This window comes from Sparus aurata, chromosome 10, assembly GCF_900880675.1.
Source record: "Sparus aurata chromosome 10, fSpaAur1.1, whole genome shotgun sequence".
NCBI classification, from domain to species: domain Eukaryota; kingdom Metazoa; phylum Chordata; class Actinopteri; order Spariformes; family Sparidae; genus Sparus; species Sparus aurata.
In genome coordinates, this window is record NC_044196.1 from 22,951,363 (window position 1) to 22,976,032 (window position 24,670).

At 39.6% G+C, this 24,670-nt stretch overlaps 2 protein-coding genes across 5 annotated transcripts; both read right to left on the minus strand.

Moving 5' to 3' along the window:
- Positions 1–5,898: 5,898 nt before the first annotated feature.
- On the minus strand, positions 5,899–18,338 carry spata6l (spermatogenesis associated 6-like). 4 transcript variants are annotated; one of them, XM_030429980.1, is made up of 13 exons: positions 17,973–18,335; positions 13,385–13,522; positions 13,079–13,127; positions 12,517–12,558; positions 12,267–12,391; positions 11,501–11,584; positions 10,922–11,182; positions 10,302–10,401; positions 10,002–10,048; positions 8,809–8,927; positions 8,292–8,418; positions 7,390–7,478; positions 5,899–6,037 (listed from the first exon to the last, which is right to left on the minus strand). In XM_030429980.1, the coding sequence occupies exons 1-12, from the start codon at positions 18,018–18,020 to the stop codon at positions 7,410–7,412; spliced, it is 1,209 nt and encodes a 402-aa protein (XP_030285840.1). In that variant the 5' UTR covers positions 18,021–18,335; the 3' UTR covers positions 5,899–6,037; positions 7,390–7,409. The 4 variants fall into 4 exon arrangements, with proteins under 4 accessions (XP_030285840.1, XP_030285839.1, XP_030285841.1 ...); XM_030429979.1 differs by having other exon boundaries at positions 11,492–11,584; positions 17,973–18,331; XM_030429981.1 differs by having other exon boundaries at positions 8,292–8,385; positions 11,492–11,584; positions 17,973–18,328.
- Positions 18,339–19,095: 757 nt separating this feature from the next.
- trmt10a (tRNA methyltransferase 10A) lies at positions 19,096–24,193 on the minus strand. The gene is made up of 7 exons (XM_030429609.1): positions 23,707–24,193; positions 23,252–23,426; positions 23,087–23,158; positions 22,936–23,010; positions 21,580–21,729; positions 21,377–21,482; positions 19,096–20,350 (listed from the first exon to the last, which is right to left on the minus strand). Exons 1-7 carry the CDS (start codon positions 23,892–23,894, stop codon positions 20,169–20,171), a joined length of 948 nt encoding a protein of 315 aa, XP_030285469.1. The 5' UTR covers positions 23,895–24,193; the 3' UTR covers positions 19,096–20,168.
- Between the last annotated feature and the right edge of the window lie 477 nt (positions 24,194–24,670).

The following is a 24,670-nucleotide window of genomic DNA, read 5'->3' on the forward strand; positions in this document are numbered from 1 at the left end:
TCTTTGGGGGTTTCATTTCTGGAGGCAACCTGTCCATTAAAGCTGAAATGCTGACCAAGTCTGGACAACCCAGAGCAGTAGTTTCATTTAGACCACCTCAAAAATGACCCTGTCCTCTATAACATCTGGTTTACAGCTATAGGGCTATAGGGCAGCAAACTTTACCACACCTTGGCACATTTTCTGCAGAGCTGTGTCGAATTAACTGCATAACTTTATAGGCAGTAATTAACATGTCTTATCCACATCATTTCTCATCATTTCCTCCTGTGCTCATGATAACACAATACTGATATATAACGACTTAATGTGAAAATCTTTTCACCATCTCTGATATGCTCTCAAACTGTATTTGAGGGAGCTTGAGATTTTCTTCTGAGGAGGTATTGAAGCTAAAAGACCTTACTTGTGTGTTATGATATACAAACATTACACCCTTTTTTGATTTTAGTCGTGACATCCCCCTCTGCCCTTGTTAGCTAGGCCTCAGCAACGTTACCAATATGGAAACAGTTCAGAATGCAGAAAACAGTTGGAAATTGCTGCCATAGGGACTGAAGCGTAATGAGACAAACTTCCATAATAGCTAACTAGCAAAACTATATACTTATTTTTCAAGTTACCAGTATACTATATCTGCTTTGTTCTTGTTGTTTTGTATGCTACAATATGCTTTTGCTGCTTCCAGCCTAGATGCCTTGTTAGATTCTCACTAGCTACATGTGGGTGCAGACAATAGTAGGTGAAAGTCCAAGTGTCAACCGCGACTGGCATTTTTTGATGCTGGAATATAACGTGCAAATGAACAGATGTAAAACTGTGTTTGTGGCCTGTAGAGATGGCAGTGATTATAACACACTACAGTTCTAGAGTTGAATTAAAGCAAGGCCAGGGTGCCATTAAAATAAGCTTTTTGTCCAACAAAATGATGAGTCAATCAATTTCTTAATAGCAAAGTACTTAATATTTGATTTGTGGATTCAAGTGACAAAACTTGTCAGATTTTAAAATGGAATACTTATACTGTACAAGGCAAAACAAGGCAAAACAAGATGTTTAAAGATGTCAATTTGGACAGAGAGCAAAAAAAAGGAAAAATTGATTGCAGGATTAATAATAAAAAATAATAATTACTTGCTGCCTCAAATGTAATGTTGACATATCTTTTGTACTAAGCTGACATTTAGGTGGATGACAGTGCCATAAAAAAGGTAAAGCAGTGTTTATAATAGAAGGGTTTATCTTCCGGGGAGCAACAATAGTTAATTAAATGCCAGTCTAACAATTACATTTTGAAATTGCAAGGTTACATGGTACATTTATTGTAATCTTTTTTTAAATACAAGAGTACAAGAGGATGAGTTGAGGTGTCTCACAGTCTGAGGAATGAAGTTACTCTGTGGTCTGGTGGTACAGCAGCAGATACTCCTGTGTCTGTTGTCAGAAGGCAGCAGGGTGAACAGACTGTGGCTGGCAGACTGTTGTCTTTTAGTATCTTTGGGCTCTGCTGGTTGTTCTGCTGGTTTGATCACTCTCTGTCGAGCCTTCCTGTTCTGGGCGGCATTAAACCACACCGGTTTGTGATGATTCCAGTCAGGATGCTTTCTTTTGCGCATCTGTAAAATTTGACCAGGATCTTGCTGCAGAATTTAGCCTTCCTAGGTTTCTGTAAGAAGTAGAGCCTTTTCTGTGTTTTTTAAACCAGTGTGGTGACATGTGTTGACCATGATCTCAGTGATGGTAACTCCAAGGAACCTAAATCTGTTCACCTGCTTTACCTCAGCTCCACTGATGTAGACATGGGTGTGTGTCATTGCCTCCTTTTTTTCTAAAATGAACTATTTCTTTCTTTGGTTCTGGTAATGTTTAGCAGTAGCTTGTTTTCTGTGTGCCACTCTGCAAAATAGTTGATTTCCTCATGATAGGAACGCTCGTAGTTTTTTATCATGATGATGGTGGTGTCAGCATACTTCACAATAGAGTTCTCCAGTTCTCTGTGGATCTGTTGTTTCTGAAAGCATACCTGTGAGTGTCCCGGCTGGCAGGGACGTTGTCTCTGATGTGCTTAAGATTGAGAACCAGTTTCTCGAAGCACTTAATCAGGATGGGGGTGAGAGCCACAGGGTGGTGTGCATTAAGACTAGACACAGCAGAATTTTCAGTTACAGGAATGATGATGACTGTCTTGAGGCAGGAGGGAACAGTCTCCTACTTTCCGGCACATGTTTTCAGCACACGGCCAGGTATATTATCTTGACCAGCAGCCTTATTCATATTCACTCTCAGCAGTAGTTTCCTCACATCTGCTGTGGTAACTACACACGCTGTTTTCCACTTGCGCTGCATTAAACAGAGCTTTTCCATCACCAGTTTTACTATGCCGAGTTGAGCCTGCAACCCGTGCCTGCATCAGACCTGCTCCTGAGTGGGGCCAAGCTGCGGCCGCCCTGCCTCCAAGCCTAAAATCGATGCTCAACTCATGTCAGTGCAGGAAACCTGAGAGAAGACGTTTTTGAAACTTAGTACTTTTGGAGCTTCTAACTGATCTCTTTAGTTCCTCTCATCCAAAACACACACCTGCTGTGTTTTGCTGTTTGTATTGTGCTCCCTTTCAGCTGTTTGAGGAGTCAGGTTTAGTAACTGCCAGTGAAAACACATTTCTCGTAATGCTGCTTCATAATAAAAGCTTTTAAATGACCAAATCACGTGGGCTTTTATTGTGAAGGAGTTATAGTAAGTTAAACGTGATTGTAACAGAATAAGCAGAGACAATTTGTCAGTGGTGATTCCTTGTACTGCATGAATTGAGAAAAGAGCATCATTTGTTTGATGCACACCTCCAAGCAGGTAGACCAGTTGTGGTGGGAAATGCGAAACCCCAGCCGCGCCTAGCCAGTCTGAGCCAAACACTTTTCGAATGTCCTGGCAGACACACACTGGTCCATTGCAACACAGCTCAATGACACTCCATCACATGCTAATCTAGGTATGTATTCAAGAACAAAAACCAACATGATCTAAATTCATTAGGGGACAACTTCCAGCTTCGACTGAGTATTTTGCTCAATAGCTGGTAGAAATGCTAATTCAAACTGTCCAGCTTGAAAAACTAACAGAAGAAACGTTTGTGAGATTTTCTTTGGTCAGTGTAAAAAAAAAAAAACTGTTTCAAAAGCAACAGCTAATGCTTGAATACTTTGCGATGTTAGTAGCTACAGAGCATAGAAGAAATAGCAACTGCTAATGGCACTTTATCTTTCAGCTTTATCCTGAAGTATGTAATGGTGTTTACAGAGTGCTGTCAGGTTTAGTGTGATTTCACATGACTATATACTTGGGGATAACGTTAACATATCTTGCCTGTTCAACTTGGTTTTTAATGTTGGTTGTTCCATCCCTTTTATCCCAAGAGGTCAAAAAATGTCCAAATCCATTGTTTCTGGAATGTAGTCTAAGCCTCAGTGTCTCCATTTTAGTCGTCCATACACTGCCAGAAGGGCCACAAATGAAATAAACATGTGACTGAAGTGACTTGTTTGTAATTCTGTACTAGCATGCAGATCGCAAGCCCTCGCAAATCAGGTTGTATTCTACATTTCAAAAGCACACTGGCATCATCCAACCCCTTTTCTGTATAGACAACTACAGTACCTACACTATGTGAATCAACATGTACTACATTATGTGTAACTGCAAGCAAATAAAAGTATGTTGCTCATTTTTTGACTGATTATGTCCTTTCATTGACATTAACCATATCCGCCATGCTCACGACAGTGAGATTGTTCACTTTGATTTAACACTCAATTTCTTTAAAGGACTGTAGGATTTAGTGGCAACAAGTCGTGAGGTTGTAGATTGCAACTAACTGAATGACATTCTGCTCACCATTTCCAAGAGTGTAGGAGAAGCCACGTTGGCCCACTCTCAAGCCACTGTATGGTTTGTCCATTCTGGACTACTAAACATTGGTGCAACACGGTCAACTCTATGGAAGAGGAGCCACTCCCTATTTAGAGCCCATTCTAAGATAGGAGAAACACAACAATTCTCAATTTCAGGGGATCATACACTAATCCAAACAGAATTATGCCAATAAATAACCTAATAAAACCTCATAACCTAATAAAATAGGAGAGCTAGTCAGTGTCATCAATGCCTTGGTCATCCAGGAACTGCCTACACACTCTGGCCACATGAGGCCGGCCATTGTCCTGAACCACGAGGAAATCATGTCGAACTGGCTGCAGGTACCACCACATGCTACCAGTAGTGACAAGGACACTAACAGAAAACAAAAACTAGAGAAGAATCAGTCAGGAAGGATAAGGAGTGAGCAAGTGTCTACCACATGTAAAAACATGCCCCTTTTGAGGGTTGTCTTGCTTTTTCCTCTCCATTGCACCTGTTGTCACTTTCATTTGCACAAAAGCAGGTGAAACTGATTCACAATCACTTCCTAAATTGACATATTGATATCCCTGAAGTTTAGCAGACTTGGTGTTATACTGTGGTGATTAAGTGCTCTCTTAATTTTCTGAGCAGTGTACATTTCGGGGACATTCATTCGAGTTGTTCAGGTGGTAAGTCGTGAGAAAGCTTTTCTCTTAAAAGACACAACATTGTGTTATTTGGCAACATATTTCTACTACACAGTGCAGTATCTGTTTTTTTGGGGAGAGGGCAATGTTCCAGAAATGAAGGTTAGTGTCTTGGAAAAGTCCTGAAAAAGTTGCACATAAATGGAAAATGTGACTTTTGATTCTGGGAGACAGATTGGCTGATTATGGTTCAGGCTCATTAGCTGTGAAGATTCATCCACAGCACCTTGAAAATTCTTGTCTTCTCTGTTAAATGAGCTGGCTTATCTGATTCTTGACTTTAAAAAAAAAAGTAATTTGCCAAAACAATCCTCAACTCATCCTCAACACTCCACTCCTTTTTCCTGACTTGATAATTATTTATTAATCATTAGTCTGTATAGTTTTTTGTCTTATTGTATTTGTAATGTCATAATCTTATGTTGCTTAATGGCAAATTAATAATGAAACTTGAATCTCCAACTTCTCTCTTGAGCTCTTATTTGTCATATTACTACTTCAGAGTGTAACACAATGATTGTCTACAACGAGGGATTGTCTGAAAATGTGTATCCCCATTTCTAGAATCTATGGGATTTTACTTTTCTCAGTGACAGCACGGTGTTTGTTCTGCCTTTGGGTGTGAAACGCTTTTGCCTTTAGAAAACATTAGATGAAACATCATATGAACTAGATCATTAGAAGTCTACTGAGTCTCTCTGAGGCTACATGGCCATCACTGTTGTTCTGTGTAGACTTTCCCACTAGGGAGAGGATTTAGGTTTAGCCTACTACCATTCAGACCTCAAGACACTTCATCTTTTAAAAGAGATGACCACTGAAACGGGCCTAATAGGGGCGGTTGCAGCCCTGCATAGCCCTGCTAACAAGCAGGACCATAGCAATGCAGCAATCCCTGCTCATTCCAAACAGTCTGTTATTAATAGTATTATTTAAACACTTTAAATTGATCACGTAAACCACCAAAATATCTGCGCTGTCACCAGGACCTACACTTTGACTTTTTATAACACCAAAATAGAGTTCTGTTTCAGCAGCCATTCTGTTATAGATCACAATGTTCTGGTAGAGCCAGTGCTTAATGTTGCACAGTCATACAGTAGTGAGCAGCTATTTCTCTGATATATGGCAGTAGTTCACACAGAGCTACATGGCCATAGACACAATTAGCTTTTAATGGCCTTCGGTTGATTTACCTGAGGACTCGGCAATGTCAGCTTGATAGATTAACAAGATCAGGGCGTATGACGTCAAACTCAGACTCCTGGGTGTGTTCAAACTGAGATATAACAATGTGTTTAATTCTAAAAGGTTTATTTTAAAACACATTGTTTTGCCAGTCGTTAAAGGGAGTGTCGACTTTTATCAAACCACTGCAGTGAAATACCTCTCTTTTGCACACACAATTATCAGGAGAGTCTTGACATCACGGTTCCCTAAAGGGGAGGGAAGAGACAGATATTTGACATCACACACTTAAAACAGCAAAACAAGTGTGGGCTTCTTTTGCAGCTTCAGCTCCTCAGAAAGGTTTTCTAAGTTGGCAGTTGTGGTACAGTGGGTGTACAGTCGGTTTAGGAGATACAGTACAGGAGGTGGTGAATGACTCAGTTTGAAAGATTTGTTACTGTCCTCTAGAGAAAATATCAAATGAAACCCCATTTCGAAACAATTTAGCATTTATTGCCACTAATATTAACATTTCATTAATGATTTATAACACACTATAGTGTACTAAGTTGATTTAATTGTTTATTCATGTATTAACAACTTTAACTTATATAAATGCAGGATTGCATATAACCAGATCAATGATAATAGTTTTTTTTCCCCTCCCCTTGCTCATTATTATTATACTGTATATTAAAGTTATGATGCAAAAAAATAATTTTGCTAGGAAACCTAGTAATTGTTGATAAATACTACACAGTTTCGTGGGTTTTTTGTCTGTATGTATGAGTTTTCATTAGATACAAAAAATGCTGATGAAAGAAAAAGAAGGCTTAATTACAGTAATTTCAGTAGTAGTTTGTGATTCAAAAGTAAAACTCATAGGTCCAAATTCCACTCTGGCCTTACACCGTCCTCCTGCCCACTGTCACTCTGTTTGTGCATTTTTTGTGGAGTGTCCCCAACATTGTCATTCCAAAGCAGCTGACCTTAAGACTGAGTGGGTTATAAAGCCCTCCAGCAGCGAGTTTGTATCGATGCAAGCGTACAAACCACACTCCTCTTAGGTGCAGCACCGTTTTGTGTCTGTGATGGAGGAAACACCAGGTACTGAGTTCCGTGCTGTTATTTTCTAAAGAGAATCAATAGTTTGTGTTTGATAGATTTCTTTGCACACATGAAAGAATTATAGGTCACACTGTATGAACATGTTGTTAAGAAATGTATAATAATCAGAAAAATATATTTTTGATCCAAAAGGAGAAATCGGGTCATGTTACAGTTTGTCCAAGAATACAAATGTAACGGCAAAGAGATATTGAAAAAAAAAAAGTATAAAAAAAAGTTGAATACAATACATGGAAATACGTGTTTAATAATATTTGTAACCATATATGGTGAATAAGAAATAGAAATTGAAACGTGTAAAACTATATTGTATGTCTATGTTCTTCCGTCTGAGAAGGCATGGGTGTTCCAAAGCTTGCCAGTGTATTATACACTCCCCCTTAATTAAGAGACACTCCACAGCAAACGGAGTCACACTCCGTCCGCATTGGGAGTATGTGGGAATCGGTTTGGAATAGAGCCATGGAGACAGAGAGCAGGTCCACCTCACCTTTCTAGAGCCTTGCCAGGTCATTCTGGGGGTCCTGGAGAGATGGACCTGCTGGCTAAAACCTGGTCTATCTCGTAGTCTGTGGCCCCCTAAAACACAAGAACAGTCGTGTACACTTAAATTGTTGCAGTGTTTCCCGAACATGAATTTATTTGACTCATTTTACTGTCAGAATTTAAGCAATTCGGTCCAATAAAATTTGAAGAGTCTAAAGGAACCGCCCGATTACATTTTATCGCCATCCAAGTTAGCTCGCCGCAAAACCGGATGTTAGTCAACTCAGTCGACGGAAGTCTTGAGCGCACATGCTCTATGGCACCCCAGCTGGACAGCCACTGCCACAATTAAAGTCTGATTCTGTGGAAAACACTGTGTTGTATCTTAATCTGTGATCTTCAGTATATTCTGAGAGTTACTTATGCATCAAAATAGCCAGCTTGTAGGCTTCTCATGAAACATAATAAGTCATATTCAAGAAACGGGGGAAAATTTAAAAAATACACAAAACATAAGCCTGTTTCAAATAAAAGCACGGTTCCCACTGTGGTTGCGGTAGATTTCATTGACAATTTGTAGCAATTAAAGCAACATTTTGTCATTTTTTCTGAGTGTAACACTACTTTGGTAAATCCAAATCCTAGGTGTGCAACAATTTGCCGATGTAGGTACTAACCACAAACAAAACTCATTATGTCATATAGTGCAAAAACAAGTGATAGAGGGGCAGAGAGACACCAAAATGATTTTCAAGTAACTATCACACAACTATCTACAACTGCAATACAGCAACAACTGAGTCAACAGACATATAGCAGCCTGTGTAAGTGGCAACAAGTCTAAGACCAGACTGAACAGATGACTGATGACACCTAACGTGGAGTCTAATGTTATGTATTACTTACATAGACAAGTCGGCGGACAGCTTTTGGTGTTGTTAGGAGTCCCCGAACACGCTCCTGGACCTCTTCCCATTCTCTGTGAGTGCTGGACTGACACCTGAACATTACACCAGTAGTCAGGGGATTACACCTTAAATGAAATGTTTATTAAATTATCACTACTGGCTTGAAAAATGTACATTCCAGTGTCATCTGCATAATGTTTGTTTGCAGACAAACTCAAAGTCAGATGAGAACTGTGATAACCAGGTAACCTCTGTACAACAATTAGATGAGAGATGCTGTTGGTCCATCATGTATTTATCCTAGCTTTGGACAAACACTTGAAAAAAGGGTTGTTCCGATAATTCCATCTCCAAGTGGTAGAAATATGTCTCCCATCAGCCCCAACTTTTTTTTATTTATGAGGTTCAATATGTGTAATCATTAACATCATTTTGTGTTATATTTTCTACCTTTGTGGTGAGCTGCATGATTATACTGTGAACATCAATAATCAACATGAGTCAAAAAAAAGGACCTGCTGTGCACGGCCCGTTCTCTGTAAGACTGCCACAGTGTTGAAGGGTCAGGGCCTTGGTGGTAGTCAAGCGAGTCTTGTGTTTCTGAAGAACTGGAGTCGTCTTCTATTCCTCCAACCTGCCAGTGAAAGCAGAGAGGAGTTTGTTTCTTTCACTATCAAACAACCATCTTGTGAATGTATCTGCACTAATGCAATCAGTTGACTTTATTCTCCAGTACTGGTCTCCATTGCAGTGGTCTGCTTTTTTGTGTGTTTATCAATTTACATTCATCAAAATGAGCGCTCCTGAGGTTAGTCAAGTCCTTCGACAGTCACAAGTCCCAAATCTGCATTTCAAAGTCCCAGGTTTTTACCCAATGAACAGTTCAACATGCTAAGATGGACATAAATCTTTTTTCTGTGACTCTGAGTGTGTAGCTGGGGTCAGGATCTGGTAAGCCTAGCTTAGCATAAAGAACGAAAGCAGGAGCAAAACAGCGTGTATGGTTTTGTTCAAAGTTCCAAAGTACACCTACAACAAAATACTTTTCCATCTGTCTCCATTCAGGCAAGACTCAAACATCGTTCAGTCTGTGCTAAGCCTGAAAGAGAGACTGAAGTACCCACCGCGGTTACTCGCCTCCATGTCAGTGCCAAAACCTTGCTGCCTGCCTAATAAAGACTGCACATGTGGCTTCATCATCAGTTCCCGATAAAATGATGTGTCTAGTTCAGAATGTTATTGATGAAGACTTTTCTGGATGTTTTCTGTAGAGGTATATGATCTGCTGCTTTCTACTGTTCCCTGTTTATCCAGGCGACTTAGTGAAGTTGACAGTGACACACCACAAAAAAAAAAAGAAAGAAAGGCAAGCTCATCTCCTGGCAGTGGGAAAAAGGAGTCAATTGGTTAATTTAAGTGGGTTTATCAGCATTTATAAAACACGTATATGTTGGTGTAAAAATGGCATTCTCTCTAAATCACAATTAGTAGTTTTTACAATTCTGTTTATGTACAACTTAAACAAACGGGATACAGTGTGTTAATAATTTAACTTTAGCGGTGCTGGAAGGTGTATTTTGCAACTTTGGACACAGTCGAGCTGTTTCCCCTGCGCCCGCTTCCACTCCTTTGAATCAGGCCCACATGTGACAAATCATATGACTTCCTGTCTAAGAGGTCAAAGAGGAGGAAAACAAATTGTTCCTACCAAACCGCTGGATAAAGATTGTCTTCTGCCAGATGGAGAAAATCTCACTAAAACAACAAAGACAAAGGGAAAATCGTTTTTGAACCATCACAAATTTGCATTTCTTTGGTACTGTAGATGGTACTGTAGTACTGTAGATAAGGTATTGCTCATCAAACTTGCAGCTTGTTACCGTAAAATCAGGTCATGACAACAGAGTAGTATAACAATAATGGCAAATGTTCCAAGCTGTTATGCAAAGTTGATTGAGACTGTAGACCATGTTTATTATTAACATCAGCTTTATATGAGGATGTGCACCTGTGGATGAAGACCTGGTCAAAGGTGAAGAGGAGCTTGTAAAGGCTGCAGAACGCCGGGGGGAGGCAGACCGACTGGCTCCAGGCCACGAAGCCACCAGCTGCACACAGGAGAGTAACACAGTGAGCAGGTCGGACTGCTACAGTATTTACACAAACAGGGCAGTGACTGTTTTGGCAGAGAGGTTGGACCATTTAATTGAGATAAGGAAACAGAAGGCAATTCATCATGTCATTCCAAGCAGCTAATATAAAGTGTTTCCTGAAATGTTAGTGACTAACTTATGATAGGTATGATGTGATAGCAATTAGAATTGCACAAAAGGCATTTTCTCTCTACAAAGTTACAAGTTCTACAAGTTGTGGCTGTGAGCTCCTCAGTTTTAATACAGGTATTAAATAACATAAAAAACCTCCACATTTCCTACCAGTTCACTGGTTTGAGACTTAACCCAGCTGTTGAAACATCTGGAGACATTTTTGACGATAAGGGGTGAGAGCACTACTAGATAGTTCAAGAGTTATTTCTGCACTAGATAGAAATAACTGCTGTTTGGAGACTCAGCACTTGTCTGCCATCTGCCGGATAGAAATGCGATAAAGACATGTTGTAGTGCTTACAGGCTGAGAGGTGCCATTCGTGTCCTGGTCGGCAGAGCCAGGAGCTGCAGAGTCCAGGCTGAGTCGGGCCAAACGCTGGGCATTTCCAGCTCTAAGAGGGGACTTGGATCTAGAAATGTAAGAAGGTGACCTAGTGCTGCTTTGTCTCTCTCTGCACACCCTGCCACCTCGTCTCCTTCCATTGTTTTGAGGTTGCTTCTTCTGAGGTGAGGAGCTCCTTGGTCTGCTAGAGTGTTTCCTGTTCCTATTTATTACTGGTTTCTGGAGACAAAAGGGTGGATGTCTCAAAACCAACTACAGCTGAAACATTACATAGTGAACTGGGCTTTCTAACTGCCTATGTTTAACATTGTGCTAGAACCACATGTGGTAAATCTGTTTCAGATAGATTCAGGTGAAATTAAATACCTGATCACATTCTGAATGAAAAAACTCATAAAAGACACTTGGTTTGGACTGGTGCCACAGAATATCTGATCAAGTCCAGTTAAAGTGGGCATCCCAGATCTGATACTTTTGGACTTAATACACTGTACATACAGTATTTCAGCAAAATAATATCATCTTTACCATGGGCACCTTGGGGTAAATGTTGATATCTGCCTCGGCTGAGCACTCAACGATGGATGTTTTGGTGGAAAACTCCAACCTGGGAGAGATGCCCTGTGAAAAAGAGAGGACGGGGAATATAAGTACCACAGTGACATTAAATTGCAAAGATCATGCTTAGTCGGTTGTCAGGATTGGCTCTGAGAGGCTGTTTAATGAGCTGCCACTGATGGCAGGAACATCATGACTGCTCTTTAGCATGAATTGCGGGAGTCTTTCCTTCATTAAATACCGTCAATTCTGCTTATTTAACATGACATGATGTGGAAAATGATTTTTCATTGTTCAAAAACTAAAGTTACCTTTGGTTGTTACAGAGCCATCTCTGTAGCACTGATATGAGGCATTATGATGTCACCGTGCTAAAATCTCAGATGGACAATGAAGTCTACAACCATGCACAGTGTCGATTAGTGGTTTTGATGGTTGACTGGTCGCTTATTCTGTGAAACCCCTAGTACAGTGTATATGTGGCATAATTAGTGTGCCCCCCCCCAGTCACATCTGCAAGAGCACTGTTGCAGAAATTGAGTTAAGATAATGAAAATTTGCCTTTGAAGTCTGATGGTGTCAAAGATGGTAACCTTAGCATCACACAATAATGTCTGAAAAACAAAGTGTGAGTTATGTGCCCATGTGGAGAGAGGAACACATAGTATCTTTAATTCACAAGCTGAAAATAGAAACAAACATTATTGTACCCTTTTAAGGTAATCTGTATGAGGACTGGACCTACTGGGAAGTGAGGTGCTCGGGTCATCAGAACCTCTCGATCCACTCCAGAGAAAGCGGGAACCAGTTTGGGCTCTGGGAATAAGAAATGACGAGCATCTTCTTCGAAGCAGGCCAGAGTGTCGCCCCCTGTGGGCACATACACACTCCTGTTAAACTTCAACTGGCTGAAATCACGTTGATGGGCAATTCAAAGAATGCTTCCACATTTTGGTGTGTAGACAGAAGAAGGTATGGGGAATAAACAGCATCACCTGGAGGAACCAGCTGCACCAGTTCTACTCTGACCGTCTCATCTGAAGAGGAAAGGTATGAATGTGAGATAGATCCACAGTATCATGTATTATCAAGATCACTATTGGATGTGTTCTAAGTTCCTCTAGAGATATCATGAGAATACTGCAGGCTTTAAAGCAGTCTTGTTCAATAATATAACATACACTATCCAGTTGTTCAAATGTCTGGTGGGGCAACAGCTAGCCTAGCTTTGCCACAGATAGTATCACTATACAATCAACTATTATAGGTACAGTATGTAAGATATAAGTTAAAAACATTCAAATATAAGAAAAAATGATCAACAGAATGTGAAGATACAGAGATGTTGATGGCTTACTGTAGTCAGCTTGCTAACCGGTCCAGGCAGACTCCAGTCAGCTAATACGGCTAATACGTGCACGGCTAACTAAGTGAATTAGCTAATGACAGCTAGAGTTAGCAGCAGCTAGCAGTAACTCTGGGGATTTGCTGCCCCGTATTTGTTTGGAGTATGAATTTGAGGCAAATTATTCCATATTGCACCTTTACGTAACTTACACTCAAGCATCACAGCGATGTCTCCCGGATCAACTGCATGCCTGAAAATCTAAACAGAAAAAAAATGTAGTCTTTTTTATTTTGTAACTAATACGAATGTACTGTATTTGTCATTAATTACATCTCCTGTCAATATAATGGTTAGTACTGTGCAGTCATGTTTATCTATATGTTTTACAGAGAATGAGACCGGATGTAACAAATCACTTATTAATCTCTTTAAAAAATGCACACGCAAGCACAATTCATGCACTTCATTTCAGCTACTCGTCTCATTGAAATTATCAGACCCGACTAAAGACCTGCCTTCTCAAAGGTCATCTTCTCATGAAACTGCAGAGGAAAGACGGCAGGGAGACATTCGGACTGATGGTACTGGCCCATGAAGCACATGCTCAGGTATATATCATCCTTGGCTGGAAGATGAACACCAGGACAAGAAACCTGAGAACAGTGGAGGAACATGTTAGGGTGACAGTCTCTGAAGTGGCTTTTTAAAGGAGCCACAAGGAAACTTCATTTTGTGTTGACTCCGGCGGCTTGGACAAAGATGTTATGGGCAACACTACCTCCCGTCATATCTGGCTAGCAGTTTGATAGTGAGTGAAAGAAAGAAGCAAGAAACTTATTTTTATAAATATTTTTATTTTCTAAAAACAGCTGTTTGCAGGATGTTTACAATTCTCAGTTGTATTTATATTCATGAGCTGAAAGAAGACGCAGCTGCAATACATAAGTCATAAAACAAGTATACAATAACTAACTCAAACTCTACATTAGCACTGGCCTGTTAGTATGTTACCTCACAAATGTGTACACATCAAATCCGACCCCAGACCCGCTTTCCTTCTGAAGGTAATCATCTGAACCAAAAGATTTACAGTTTTGGAGCAGTAATCCTTTATTGGTGGAGAGTGAAACTGTACGCTGAATACTTCTCCACTCTCCTGTGTTTCACTTGACAGATTCTCCCCTTAATGAAAGACTGTGTGCCCATGTAATATATGTTCAGCTACTCCAACTGTCACCTAAATATGAAAATGTAGGATAATCCACAGTCTGCACAGTACAGCAGGTAGTAATGGAAGTAGGCTAGATCCCTCTCTTAAAAGTCTAAAAGTAGTACACCACAGTTTACTATACTACTAAAACTATGTCACAATGGAAGCCCGGCAATATTAAATTCGAAAAGTTTTGAGTTGCAAAACATAGATTAGGTTAGTATTAAAAATGTCTCCCTAAAAATGTCAAACTGTCATTGGTACTTTAACATGTAGACGACATTCTGTACATCCTGTGACCATTTATGTTGTAGCTACTGCAGCAGAGCTAAGGACAGAAGGAGTGGAAGTGTAAAATAGCACTCAGACCTGTTTTTTGCTATATGCAGACTATGCAGTTGCACAGGGGCCCCTGAAGCCACCAGAGGCCCCCCAAACAGTGTACTGTAGTGATGATCTGGCACAAATTATTTTGTTTGTTTTTTGTTGGGTTTTTTTGTACAGGGGTTAGATGTATTTTTGTATTTTAGTTGCCTATTTTTCTATTTAATATATATGTTCTCCTGTATATTTTCAGTAGTTTTCTTGATGTAGCACCAATGTTTCCCATTAATTATCATTTTCTGTAGGTTTAATTCACCTTTGATTTGAGATTAACATTTCACAGACCTAGCCTCATTTCCTCTTTAAGTGCACCAGATTGATGCATTTAAATGTTTAATGCATGCCTTAGAGCCACTATTCTTGGTGGTATGCGAGCTCCCTCTGGTGGTACGTGGAGGAATCCCAGAAATGTTTTTTGAGTTCTTGCATTATAAGACTATTAAAATGCTGCAATATTTTGGATTAAATATACTTTAACTGAAATTCCCTTCAAAAGTAAGTTTAATCTTTCCTTTAATATTTTAGTTTCAGCCTCCTACATCATCACATTCATAACACATGACTGATGATGATTTGTTGGAAGCTTCTCTCAAGCTAACTGAGAACAAGTACTATAGTGGCTAACAAGGCAGCGTTGCTGAAGCATCTGCAGCACCTGCTAAGGTTAGCACGGTGCAAAACAGTAAGCTGGACAGAGTAAGCCTGCTTTACTGTATTGAAATAGTGCTCATAATGGTGGCCTGGTGTAAGAAGTTTAAGAAACACTGTCTTAGAGGTTTTGGAAGCCCCAATCATAGCTTCACAAAATAGGGGGCCTCCAAAAAACTTTTGGTATAGGGCCCCCAAAAGGCTAGAAACTGCCCAGCACTTAAAAATGGATGGGTTTTATACATGGGCCATTCCAGAATTGCGGATACATTTCAAGTGTGGAAGAAAACTAAAAATGGGATTAATTTTTTTGATTAAACTTTTTGTAATCTTATAGAATACACTTTAAAGTTAACATGTTAAGTATTTGCTGATCTTAAACATGTAAGATTTTAAATATTTAATCTGAAAAACGATGTAGAAACTGAAAAATCTGTCAACTCTGTTAGGGACAAATTGGGTCAAATATATGTAATAAACAAATGTGCTAGAATTCAAAATCTTGTCTCTCCTAAGACAACTTTTGTCTCTACATCCATTAATTCAGCTTTTAGTCTAATAAGACTGAGACTTTTTGTTTTGGAGTACAAATATCAACACATTCAACAGAAAAGTTGCCAAGACAGTAGGCATTTTAACTCAACACAGCATTAAAAATGTATTAAATGCTTTGAAATTTCATGTGGTAGGAATGTTAGTTATGACACAGCTTCTGATTAATATTTTAACAATAAACACTTATCTAATGGTAATTTTAAAAGCAAAAACCCTAAACAAACAGAGTTGACATTGATGGTAACAGAGTTGATATGAATAACAGAGTTGACTACCCTCAGTTAAAAGATCAAAATCAACAACATTTTCTGCCTGACTAAAACTTTTAAAACCATTTCTAAATGGAAAAAACAACTATTTAATTACATGTAAAGATACATTGATTACAGAATTTCCTGAACATGAATAATAACTGCATAGGTCTCATGTATCACTGATCTGGAAAGTAAAACAGCTTTCAAAATGTTTCTGACTGATAGCTCGGAATAAAACCCAACTTGTCCAGACCATAGGCAAGCACACTAACCAGTCAAACAGCCATTGACAACCTCACCATACTAACTGTTGCATCTATTTCTGTTTTTTTGCAAATTTTCTGTCTTCCTTACAGGGTTGGCATCTCGCCATAACCTGTATTGTCGTTGCCTTTCTGCTGTTGAAAACTTCATCTGTAACAGAAATTATCCAATTTCATTAACCTGTAATGTTTCACCATAAATGTTCCCTTTACAGTAAAATGACCCCAAAATCCATAATAAATGTAAAATAATGCAAAATACTTAAATGTGATTGAGAACATTTAGCTCTGTTACTCATCGTCAACTCTGTTATCGTTCAATTCTTTAAAACCATTAACAGAGTTGACTGTAACAGAGTTGACTGTAACGGAGTTGATGTTTTCCATCATTTTGTGCCTTAAGTCCATGTGCTAATCTCAAACCAGCTAACATTTACCATGTCTAAAATCAGAATTTTATGGATATTCATCATATCTTCGTTTTTAAAAAATTGAATGAGAGATTCACTGCAATATCACAGCAACAGATTTGACAAATAATTAATCTACTCTTAGTGTATCATGAACATTTTATACAAAATAATGAGAGAAGAAGCATGATAGACCTCACTGCTTTAGCATGTTTCCAGCAAGAGGAAGTGACATCACTGGTAGCAGGTCACATGCTTTTTATTTGAAGGCTTTGGAGAGTTTTTTTGCAGTTTTATAACAGAGGTAACAGAGTTGACCAGAACATAGAGACAAACACAAAATGTGTTTTTTTATTACTGAAATGAACTATAATACAAAAAATAGATATTTTATGTAATTCAATTTATAACTGTAAATAGATTAAGCAGAACATTTTTTAAATTACACTTAATTATTTCATGTTAATTCAAGCTGAAAGTATGAATCAGGAGCCGAAGACAGGCAATCACGGGTAGGTTCATATGCATTTACTTAATATTTCACGTATAAATAGTGCTTAAAATAAACATTTAGCATTATTCTTAGTAAGAGCTTAAGATAATTATTATAATTATTAAAATCTGATTCAAAAAAGTCTTTTTTCTTTTTAAATAACAAAAGGTTTATTGGGGAGACGCCAAATGTATCTCCAATTCTAGAACGACCCACATGCTGAGGTGATGCAGGCCTGCTGGAAGGAGTAGCAATAACAAGGGATCACAACACTAACCTACAACACAGTCTCATGCATACATCACTTAGTCACTTCCCTTATATGATCCCTCTAATTTTTTGCCAGCTCAAGACAAAAAGAAAAAAATGCCAGAAAACTAAGACTGATAGATGAAAGACAGAGGCCTATTTATGACGTGTGTATGTCAATTTCAACTGTTTAATCTGAAAATTCAGTTTATTTAATCTCAAAAACGTGAACACTGCACTGTAAACTGCATGAGAGGGTTTTGGTGTTCCTTCTATTATAATTTGACTTTCATCTCACAATTGAAACTTTTTTATCTCCTGATTTTTTACTTTTCATGTGCTATTTATGATTTATAATTTCAACCATTTTTTTTTTAATTGATTTTTTGAAATTGACTGGATGACAATCCAACACACCCAGCTCGTGTCCAGCTCGTTACATCTCACATAATGTAAAGAGCTGCGCGCGCCGAGCTGCTCAGCTTTGCTAATGAGAAGATGCCAACTTTTGTTCAGAGCTTACCATACAACTAAGTAGTTTTACTAATTCATCACTTGAACAGGATGATACAAACTGTGAACACTTAGATTCCCCCACTTGGAGAAAAAGGTGGAGGTGAGACGGTGACACACTCACCGCTCTGCAGCTGAACTGCACCACCACCTTCAGCGCTTTTCGGGACATCGAACTCTTCGGCCACAGCTTATGAGACGGTTTAGCTCCAGCTGCATATAAAGAAATTATCTGCTCCGGTTACGCGTCGCCTTACCTTGTTACTATGGATACTACAACTTCCGGGTTTAGTTGCTACAGCAACTAGCTATAGCTCATCCCGGAAACGTGTTTCGAGAGGGTGTTGCATGTCGACTGACCTTTAATGTTCGATAAAGTTCAATAAAAAAATTTAAAAAACAGAAAACAGAAAACAAACAAACATGTAAACTGACCGCATGGTTTAGTCGCCGAGACCAATCTTCCGAGAGCACTGTTTGACTGAGCAGACTGAGGCCATGCCTGTCGGTCACGTGGTTCCTCGAGCTGTGGGTTTGTCGCGTGTCCGGCAATACATTCAAACATCTGCTGTCAGAACATCTGTCAGACCGGGCCACAGGTCCCAGAAAGTATGATAACTTCAATGTATGTATTTTGATTCAAGTACGTCCCCAAATCTATTCAATTTATTTGAATGACATAGTTCTTTGTTGCTCTACTTGTGATGGATTTGTAGGCAGGGCCCACTATGAGGCCCCTGATGACTATTGTCTATGTATTTCTTAATCATTTTTCATCATGTATATTTAGTAATTATGCACCGAGCAAACACAATGTAAGCTGAGAAAGTAAAATACTCTAAAACTTATTTTCTTCTTGGGCCCCTCTCATTTCAGTTTATATTGTGCTTTAAAGATGCCCACAGTATTAAAGCACGGATGGGAATTTATCATCAAGATAATTGCCACTCAGGTCTGGGGTCTGGGACAGGAGGTAGAACTAAGCTTCTCCTATATTTTTGACTCATCACATATCATAAAGTCAAAATGTAGGATGCTAATGTCCCCCACTGCATTCCGTCTCCTCATCTCTCCTTTTATCTTGATCTTACTTAACTTTAGCCTCACCTGCACCACACACATGTCAAGATAAACAGTGCCACAGACAGATGTATCAAGATGCTGATTAAACCTCATGATTGTTACAGTTGTGCTTTGGACTGGTGCTGAAAATTCACGAGTGAGAAGATCCTTATGGGTTTGCAGGAAGTCTTTCACCTTTTATTTGGATATGTTCAATGTAAGCCGATTAATGCACATTCACTTAGGGTCACTACATTCAAGTAAGATGCAGGTGGTCTATATCCTATGACCCTGCTTCTACCACACAGTGCAGACTCCTGCGTCATCTAAAGAAACCAAAAAACATCACTCATTGTAACTGCAGTAATAACTTCTAGAGTACAATTTCATGACTTGTTCCATCATTTTAATGTCATTATTTGGCTATATTTTAACATTCAGCTATAAACCGACCGTCTCCAAGCCGTGTACATCAATGTTTTTTAATCCAGTTCACTGGGACCTGCCCTGCATGTTTTAGGCTATGTTCAGACAGCAGGCAAATCCAACACAGAGGCACGATCACTCATCTCACTCTCAAGTCACAAAGCACAGTTTGTCTCAGTGTGACTCCACAGACTGATGTTCTCATACAGCTCTGCTAGCAGCAGCCTGGACTCTGCTCAGCCACTCTGTTGCACATTCCATCTCTCTGGATTCGGCGTTGTGTGTCTCGCTGCCGGTGACACAAAAAAAACACTTTGAGATCCCATATGAGCATCCAGACTGAGACACACAGGCAGAAATCTGATCTGAATCCCACTTGAGACCACCTTCAAAGTGGCTTGGATCAAATTTGAAAAAGAAAAAAAAACTAAAGTCAATCTGGATACACTCAAAAACTGCAGATGGCATACATGTTGTTTGTGTTGACTTTATGCTTTCTTTTAAATGAGTCTATTTGGCACAGCTCTGACACGTAAAACAATTAAAAAAAATTAAAAAAACAATAAAAGTCAAGAATAAATCATTTCTTACATCTGTATATCCTGCCAAAATTTGTAGCGAAACTGAAATGCTGTATTACTTTTAGATGTTCAACTAAGTTATCATCCCATAACAGGGGGAACAAAGTAAAACTCTCAATAAATAACAGTTTAAAACAAAACAAAAAATCATCTTGAAGATTGAAAGCAACAGATATGTTCAAAACAGATCGTGACTCTTCTGAAAACAACCTTAGCATCAATATGTCCAGACTTCAGATGCTTAGAAAGTGTTAAGTTCTTTTTTCAGTTTGCTCTGGTGTGTCAGAGTCTGAGTCCGAGTCTTCCTCCTCTCTTTCCTGGGCGGTCGCTCCGTCCTGGCCGACGGCCACGGCACCTTTCCTCTGAGGCAGGACGGTGAAGAAGGCCTCCCGCCAGCTCCCCTTCTCTAGGTATGCCAGGATGATTTCAAACACTGCAGGAGGGAAGAAAGCACACTCTGAGACCAAATATATGCAATGGGAGCAGAATAATGAGGCATGAGTGATACAGATGAACCATTATTAAGATTGGTCAATGAAAAGACAACTGACAACAATATTATCAGCTGTAGCTAGCTTTATAATCAATGCTGGCTCAGCGAAGCTTCATGTCGGGCTGACTTTAATTACTTCAGCTGACGCATTAAAAAAAAGAGCCCTGTCTAATGATTTTAAATATGCACCTGACGGTTACATATATGATATTAAACTAACTCAGTGCCTATGTAAAACAGACTGAGGCTAAAGCTAACAAGTCCCAGGTGAAGTTAGCGTTAGCTCCACTAGTTTATCTTCCTTTATGGCCATGTTGTATTGCAGAGTAAAGCATAAGTATCATAGTTCAGTATAAGAAAGTATTAGATCATATTCTTTTTCTTCTTCCTCCCCATGTAGACATTAACTGTAGAAATAGATCAAATGCTTCATTGTAACTAACTAAATAAATAAATAAATAAATAAAAGGATTTACCGAAACATGAATACAAAGGCTATAAATGAGAACTAAGTTATAAAGAGCAGAACAGTGCCACCAGTAGCCTGATATGGTAATATACGTCAAAACTTGTGCCCATACAGTGGATGCATCATCTCTGGATAGAGCTTGTTAGAACATAATGCCAGTTAGCCAGATATGCTCACATTAGACAGAACAAAAGAATCATTTTACTCCAAAGACATAGACAGCAACCGAGCCTGACCACATTGGGTTTTTGAGGCAGATGCCAATATTTGGGAGTAAAAAAAACTCTGATATCGATATATGCAAACACCAGTCACAGAAAGCATCTCTTTTATTCATCATGTTCTATAAAAACAAAATGTTTCATATTGGAGCATATCAGACAAAAGTAATGCAGATGCTGATACATCTGTCTCTAGACAGTGCATGCTGAAGCCACTTGGGCGGTGCCTTAGCTGATGATTCCAGTCTCACATATTGGTCTGATAGTAGTTCTTACCGTGGTTGACTGCCAGAACCTTCCGACTGTTCATCTTAACAAAACTACTCAGGGGTAGCTGGGCGTGATCGATCCCCAGCTCCTTCGCCCTCTCAAAGGTGATCCCCTGTGAACAAAACCCAGACAGAGGAGTGAAGAACAGTTCAAATCAGCAGGCAGGAGTCACATCCAGCATCTACTGGCAGCTGTGAAGTCAGACAAACCTTATGATGGTTGTGGTCCACCAGACCTCCTATGATATAGGCCTTTTTTTGGTCCAGCTCCTCCAGCACGTTGGGAGAGTCTGACGTCAGATACACCAGCTCCTCCTTAGCCACGACTTCACTGTAGTGCTCCGTTTTAATGTTAATGTCCTGCACACAGCAGCAAAATAAAACTAGAAAACGTGTGTATTCACAAAGACGATCACAATACAAACAGCAACAGAGGCAGAAGTTTTAGATCACTTTATGATCAGGTTACTTCTTGGAAAGTCTCTTTGTGACTGATCCATCACGAAACTAAGAGAAAACACAAACACAAATCTGCAGGAGACAGCAGATTTAGCCAACACTAATTCGCTGACATGAGGTCAGAGAGACACATAACGATTAGAAATTTGGGGAATATATCATGGCATTAGTAAAACATAATCTAAACTGAATCCTTTATTTGTCGCAACAGAAAATAAAGGAATATCTGATAAAATATGTATTAATTGCATTTCCATTTTACTATCCCCAATGTCTACTTATTTCATTTATTTTTTTCCTTTTTTGTATTGGCTTCATCAGCAATTGCCTTGCAGCGTGGTTTGAAACTGCACAGTACAAGAAGACAGTGAATAAGTTTTGTTTTCTGAGTAAAATGGTGAAAATGACAAAACTGAGTCTTTTTAATCCAAGTAATCCGATAATCTAAGATTTCAGCTGCAGCCCTAGTAGACTGCATATCTTTGGGGTTTTGGACCGACTATCTTATTTTTTAGCTAAAAAAAGGGATGCACTGAGAAAATAACTGACATACTAATTCATAATCAAAATATATGTTTATTGCAGCACTACATTCATTTTTGAAAGTTAATGCAGATATCACATGTTGAAATCTCTGAAACTACAGCAGTTGTCAGTGGGGCTACAGAACACTGGGCATCAAAATGAACTGCCAGTTTGCTAAACACTGGAGACGAGTGTGCAGATTCAGGAACATGACTAGTCAGGAGCAGTCCAAAGGAGATCCACTGCAAAATTCTATTAACTACAGAGGGAACAGTGTGACATCTGATAACTGTCCTCAAGTGACGTCCCTTGAGTCAGCATCGGTTGGGGCTGCAGACTACAAATTCGAAAAAAATACAAAAAATGGGCAACACGCTAGTTGACCAAGAGGAAAAATTATGACATTTTTGATTCGGCTGCGTCTTTTTTCAGCCATCATTCTTTTAACGGCACTCTTATATGTCATTTTACGTTTAATGGAGCCATTTGATTATACTTGACAAGACGAGTACCAAAAAAGAAAAGGAGAGTGAAAAGAACATTGCCAAAATCAGTGCATTAATCATTCGGGGTAATGCTTACCTTCCAGTTTACCCATCCTTTGTCCTTGTCATCCATGCTCTGTTTCAGTTGTCCTCCCAAGCTCGTCAGGTAAAACTGCAGAAGTAAGAGGAGGGGTCACACATCGGACAGGTCCGTCTCTACTGTTTCAGGTCAGTCGGTGCTCACTAACCTGCACTGGATGAGAGGATCGCCTGTTCTCAGCATAGCAACGCTGGATCTGTTTGTGAAGCTTCCGGACATCCTGAAGACAAAACAAGGAGAGTCAAAACCTCAGTCCATACCTCAATACAGACATGGAGGGGACCCCTCCACAGCTGGTCCCAGAGCTGTTCACCTTGATCAGCATGAGATTATCGAAGCTGCAGTCCACCACCAGCTTCAGTGAGCTGGACGTCACCTCCCTGCGAGGACGCTTTCTGACACTGTGGGCTTCTCCTCTGTCCTCCTCCTCCTGATGATGGTTTTGCCTCTGAAGCCGACGCTGCTGCTTCCTGTCCTTCCGTCTCTGCCTGTAACCGAAAACACAGGATAGATACTGCACATGTGGGCAATGATGTAGCACCATGATGAAGACTCCTACACTGTATGTTTAAGAAACCTTTAACATAACATGATGGTTCTTAAATTGACAAATTATTGAATAGAGTTTGGCATGTAAGGGAGCACCTGTGTGCCACCATGGAGAATAACGTTTGAATACTGAATAAAGCTTGTGTTTGACAAGACAAATGCTATCACAGCTGAATCGGTGAATGAATGAAAGCTTTCTGACAGGACGAGCTCACTTACTTTCGCAGCTCCCTCTCCTCTTCCCATTTCTGCTGCTTCAGGAGCTTCTTCCTCTGCCTCTTGGACAGACTTTGGTCTTCTGCTGCAGCCTCTCCATTACCGCTCGCTATCTTCTGACCGCTCTCGTCGCCGTCATTATCTTTCTCCTGCTGGGCGGAGGCTTCACATTTCACGCGTTCGTCGGCCATCTGACATGAGCAGAGGTGACTAATGTCTGCTTGCTGATGTCGCTGTGTCAACTAGCTGCTGACGTTAGCTTGCTGGCTTCTCTCTGCAGAAAGGCACCTCGCAGCATTTAACAGTCCATTAATATTTTAAGTCCACGAGGAACGACACTTTTTAAAAGACCCTCATCACCCTGATATGACCCGCAGACGCTGAGACAAACCAGAGAAAACAAGCCGGACAAACACGCAGGCTTTTAACTTAGCCAACCGCTTCCACATGTATATTGTGTTGGCGCATATATGACGTAATTTAACCGCGTCAGATGCGTTCGAGTGGTGTCGGAACGCGCCCGCTAGGATAATTATTCTTGGGTGCGTTCACAGATCCAGCTGCCTTCATAATAGTAAAAGATGTAACGAAATTGACAAGATCTCACCACTTTACAATATACAAGCTGCATTAACGGGTGTCAAAATGTGTTTTTTAAAAAGTGTCCAATTTCACGTGGGTTGACTTTCAAAAAAGGAAAATGTTTTGCTTATATATAGTTTTTTTTTCTGCATATTTCTGGGACTTTGAATGGAAGCAGCTGTAAAGCAAGCAATTTCCCCTCTGGAGTCGATAAAGTATTTCTGATTCTGATTTAATTCATGTGAAGTCACATCTGATGAGTATAAAGGGATGAAGGATTCAAATATACTGTAAGCTGGAAGACCAACCTGCAACGCTGGCATAATGTGTCAAAGATGGGAAACATTTTGATATTCAAATTGAGTTCACACCTTAAAGACTGAAC

Coding starts and splice junctions, on each gene's coding strand:
- spata6l (XM_030429979.1), bottom strand. CDS start 18,020: ATGTCCCGAAAAGCGCTGAAGGTGGTGGTGCAGTTCAGCTGCAGAGCG. Junction 8,928..10,001: donor AATCTTTATCCAGCGGTTTG/GTAGGAACAATT, acceptor TTTCACTGGCAG/GTTGGAGGAATAGAAGACGA. Junction 7,479..8,291: donor CTGTCCGCCGACTTGTCTAT/GTAAGTAATACA, acceptor CTTGTGTTTTAG/GGGGCCACAGACTACGAGAT.
- trmt10a (XM_030429609.1), bottom strand. CDS start 23,894: ATGGCCGACGAACGCGTGAAATGTGAAGCCTCCGCCCAGCAGGAGAAA. Junction 23,011..23,086: donor GATCCTCTCATCCAGTGCAG/GTTAGTGAGCAC, acceptor TTACTTCTGCAG/TTTTACCTGACGAGCTTGGG. Junction 21,730..22,935: donor AAGGATGGGTAAACTGGAAG/GTAAGCATTACC, acceptor TGCTGTGTGCAG/GACATTAACATTAAAACGGA.